Raw genomic sequence first — 2,996 nt, 5'->3', positions numbered from 1 at the left:
AAAAAAAAAAAAAAAAAAAGACATAAACAGGGAAAAAGTAATAATTCTGATGGCAATAAATGAAATTATGCAGTATATAGATGGAATAAGACCATCTTACTCTTTTTTTTTTTTTCCCGACAAAATCTCACTTCGTCACCTTCCATAGAGTGTCATAGCTCACAGCAACCTCTAACTCTTGGGCTCTAGCGATCCTCTTGCCTCAGTTTTTTTTTTTTTTCTGTTTTTAGTAGGGAAATTATATGGGCCAAGGCAGGATATCCCTTCAGCTCAGGAGTTCGAGACCTACCTGAGCAAAGTGAGATCCCACTCTGTACTAAAAATAGAAAATTTGGTTGGGCATTGTGGCAGGCACCTGTAGTCCAGCTATGTGAGAGGCTGAAGCAGAAGGATCACTTGAACCCAGGAGTTTGAGGTTGCTGTGAGTTAAAATGATGCCGTAGCACTCTAGCCTGGGCAGCAGAGTGAGACTTTGTCTGAAAAAAAAAGAAAAAAGTAGTTCAGTTACTTGGGAGGCTGAGACAGGAGAATCGCTTGAGCCCAAAAGTTTGAGTTTGCTATGAGCTGTGACACCACAGCACTCTACCAAGGGTGACAAAGTGAGACTCTGTCTCAACCAAAAAAAAAGAAAGAAATTTTGAGACTAACATTCTGCTTTCAACTTCAGGTTACAAATAAAAATTACGTCCGATTCCTCTCTGGCTGGCAGCAGGAGAATAAACCTCATGTGCTTCTGTTTGACCAAATCCCCACTGTGCCGCTGCTATACAAGGTACTTTCTGTGCTGGCAAGATGTTTTCCCCTTTGCAGGTAGAAAGTAGTCTCTGAATTAGAGCTTGTCACCTGTTTGTCTTTTTTGTGAGTAACAGTGTATTCCATGATACATGTTTGAAGACCAGAAGTTTTAATTGACCACCATACACTGTGCACCCACTGATGTCAGTTGCTGTGCTGGGGCTTTCCATGCATATACGTTTCACTTAATCCTCAGAAGAACCCAGCTATAAAGATATTATCCCTATTTCATAGACCAAGACACCGAGGCTTAGGATGGTTGTATAAGATAAGGTCTCACTGCCCCCTTGTGAGTATGCAATTCCCGTTTAAGCCTGTCTGACTCCAAACCTGCCCTCTGAATGATGCCCCTACCACACGTCCAGCACACCTCTGGACCTTATTACTATGACATGAGATGGGAGAACAAGGTTTTCAGGCCACTGGCATAGTCCCTGCCATCTTTCCCAATTGGGATACCAGTAATTCCCCAAACCCATGCCTCCCACCCAGTGCAAATCTCAATAAGATTATTTTGCTTTATCTGTGCAAAATAAGAAATATTTGTATTTATGTGTTGGTACACTTTGGGGGCATGGAACACCGTAGAATTCCTGGATGCGTACAGCGTGTGAAGGACCTGGAGGAACTGTGTGAGCAGACTTCGGTCTCCACCCAGGGACGTGAGCAAGTGGCCCTTGGTTTGAGTTTTTGGATGCTGTGTTACAAATTTCATTTTTCTTCCTGTTTATTCTACCCTAACAGTTGATTGCTTTTGCCCACAAAGATTATTTATCCTTTGGATATGTGTATGTGGGTTTGCGAGGGGCGGAGGAGATGACGAGGCTGTACAACATCCATTTCCACACCCCCAGCCTGCTGATCTTTAAAGAACACATAAACAAGCCTGCCGACATCCTCCAGGTACGTGAGAACCACTCGGTTCAAGATTTCCTGCTCATTCTATGTTAAGCCTTTATGTAAATAGCAAAATTGAAGAAGGACTTAGGGGAAAGAGAAACTGGTTTCCAATTTCTTCCTTTACATGCACAAAATTCAAAAAGAAGTTTATTTTTTAATCTGAGCTGATACTGTTTTGCTTCCAAAAAAAAAAAATCTTTAATCTCTAAAGTGCACCTGTTTAGAACACCTAGGCACAGCAACTGACATCAGTGGGTGCACAGTGTATGGTGGTCAATTAAAACCAACCACCTTCTTCCAAAATAAATTCTAAAACTTCAGCTCGGTGCCTGCAGCTAAGTGGCTAGGGTGCCAGCCATGTACACCAGAACTGGCGGGTTCAAACCCAGCCCGAGCCTGCCAAACAATGACAACAACAACAAAAATAGCCATGCCTGTGGCAGGCACCTGTAGTCCCAGCTACTTGGGAGGCTGAGGCAAGAGAATCACGTAAGCCAAAGAGTTTGAGGTTGCTGTGAGCTGTGATGTTACGGCACTCTACCGAGGGTGACATAGTGAGACTCTGTCTCAAAAAAGAAAAACCTGTCAGGTGTTATGGTGGGTGTCTGTAGTGCCTCAGCACTTTATAACTTTGCTCTGTATTTAGGTTTTTTGTTTTGTTTTGTTTGAGACAGAGTCTGACTTCATTGTCCTCCGTAGAGTGCTATGGCATCACAGCTCACAGCAAACTCCAACTCTGGAACTTAAGAAATTCTCTTGCCTCAGCCTCCCAAGTAGCTGGGATTATAGGCGCTCAACACAAGACCCAGTTATTTTTATATTTAGATATTTAAAATCATTTGAAAATAGTCTTGAGATCTGATAGAACAAATCTCTTCACTTTGTTTACTGGGTTTGGAAGGGGCTTTTTCTTCAAAACTTCTTGGCTGTTCTTGGCCTTTTTTTTTTTTTTTTTTGAGACATAGTCTCAAGCTATTGCCTTGCTATGGCATCATAGCTCACAGCATCCTTCTACTCTTTGGCTCAAGCGATCCTCTTGACTTAGTTTTTCTATTTTTGGTAGAAATGAGGGTCTTGCTTTTGCTCAGGCTGGTCTCAAACTCATGAGCTAGAGCAATCTACCTGCCTTGGCCTCCCAGAGTGCTAGGATTACAGGTGCTCACCACCACACCCAGCCTCTACAATTGATTTTTCTAATTTTGAACTTCTGACCATGGGATTTCTTTTTTAAGAATCAGGATCCTGGCTCGGCGCCTGTGGCTCAACCGGCTAAGGCGCCAGCCACATACACCTAAGGTGGC

At 43.0% G+C, this 2,996-nt stretch overlaps 1 protein-coding gene across 1 annotated transcript in view; it reads left to right on the top strand.

Annotated features, from left to right (window-relative positions):
* DNAJC16 (DnaJ heat shock protein family (Hsp40) member C16) overlaps nt 1–2,996 on the top strand; it is a 45,419-nt gene that overhangs the window by 26,963 nt on the left and 15,460 nt on the right. The window contains exons 6-7 of the mRNA XM_012801602.2: nt 668–772; nt 1,540–1,698. Of these exons, the coding sequence (XP_012657056.1) occupies nt 668–772; nt 1,540–1,698 (264 nt within the window). The remainder of the gene's footprint in view (nt 1–667; nt 773–1,539; nt 1,699–2,996) is intronic.

This window comes from Otolemur garnettii, unplaced genomic scaffold (assembly GCF_000181295.1).
Source record: "Otolemur garnettii isolate 467f Iridium unplaced genomic scaffold, OtoGar3 scaffold00009, whole genome shotgun sequence".
Classification (NCBI taxonomy): domain Eukaryota; kingdom Metazoa; phylum Chordata; class Mammalia; order Primates; family Galagidae; genus Otolemur; species Otolemur garnettii.
This window is presented reverse-complemented; position numbering and strand designations above follow the sequence as displayed.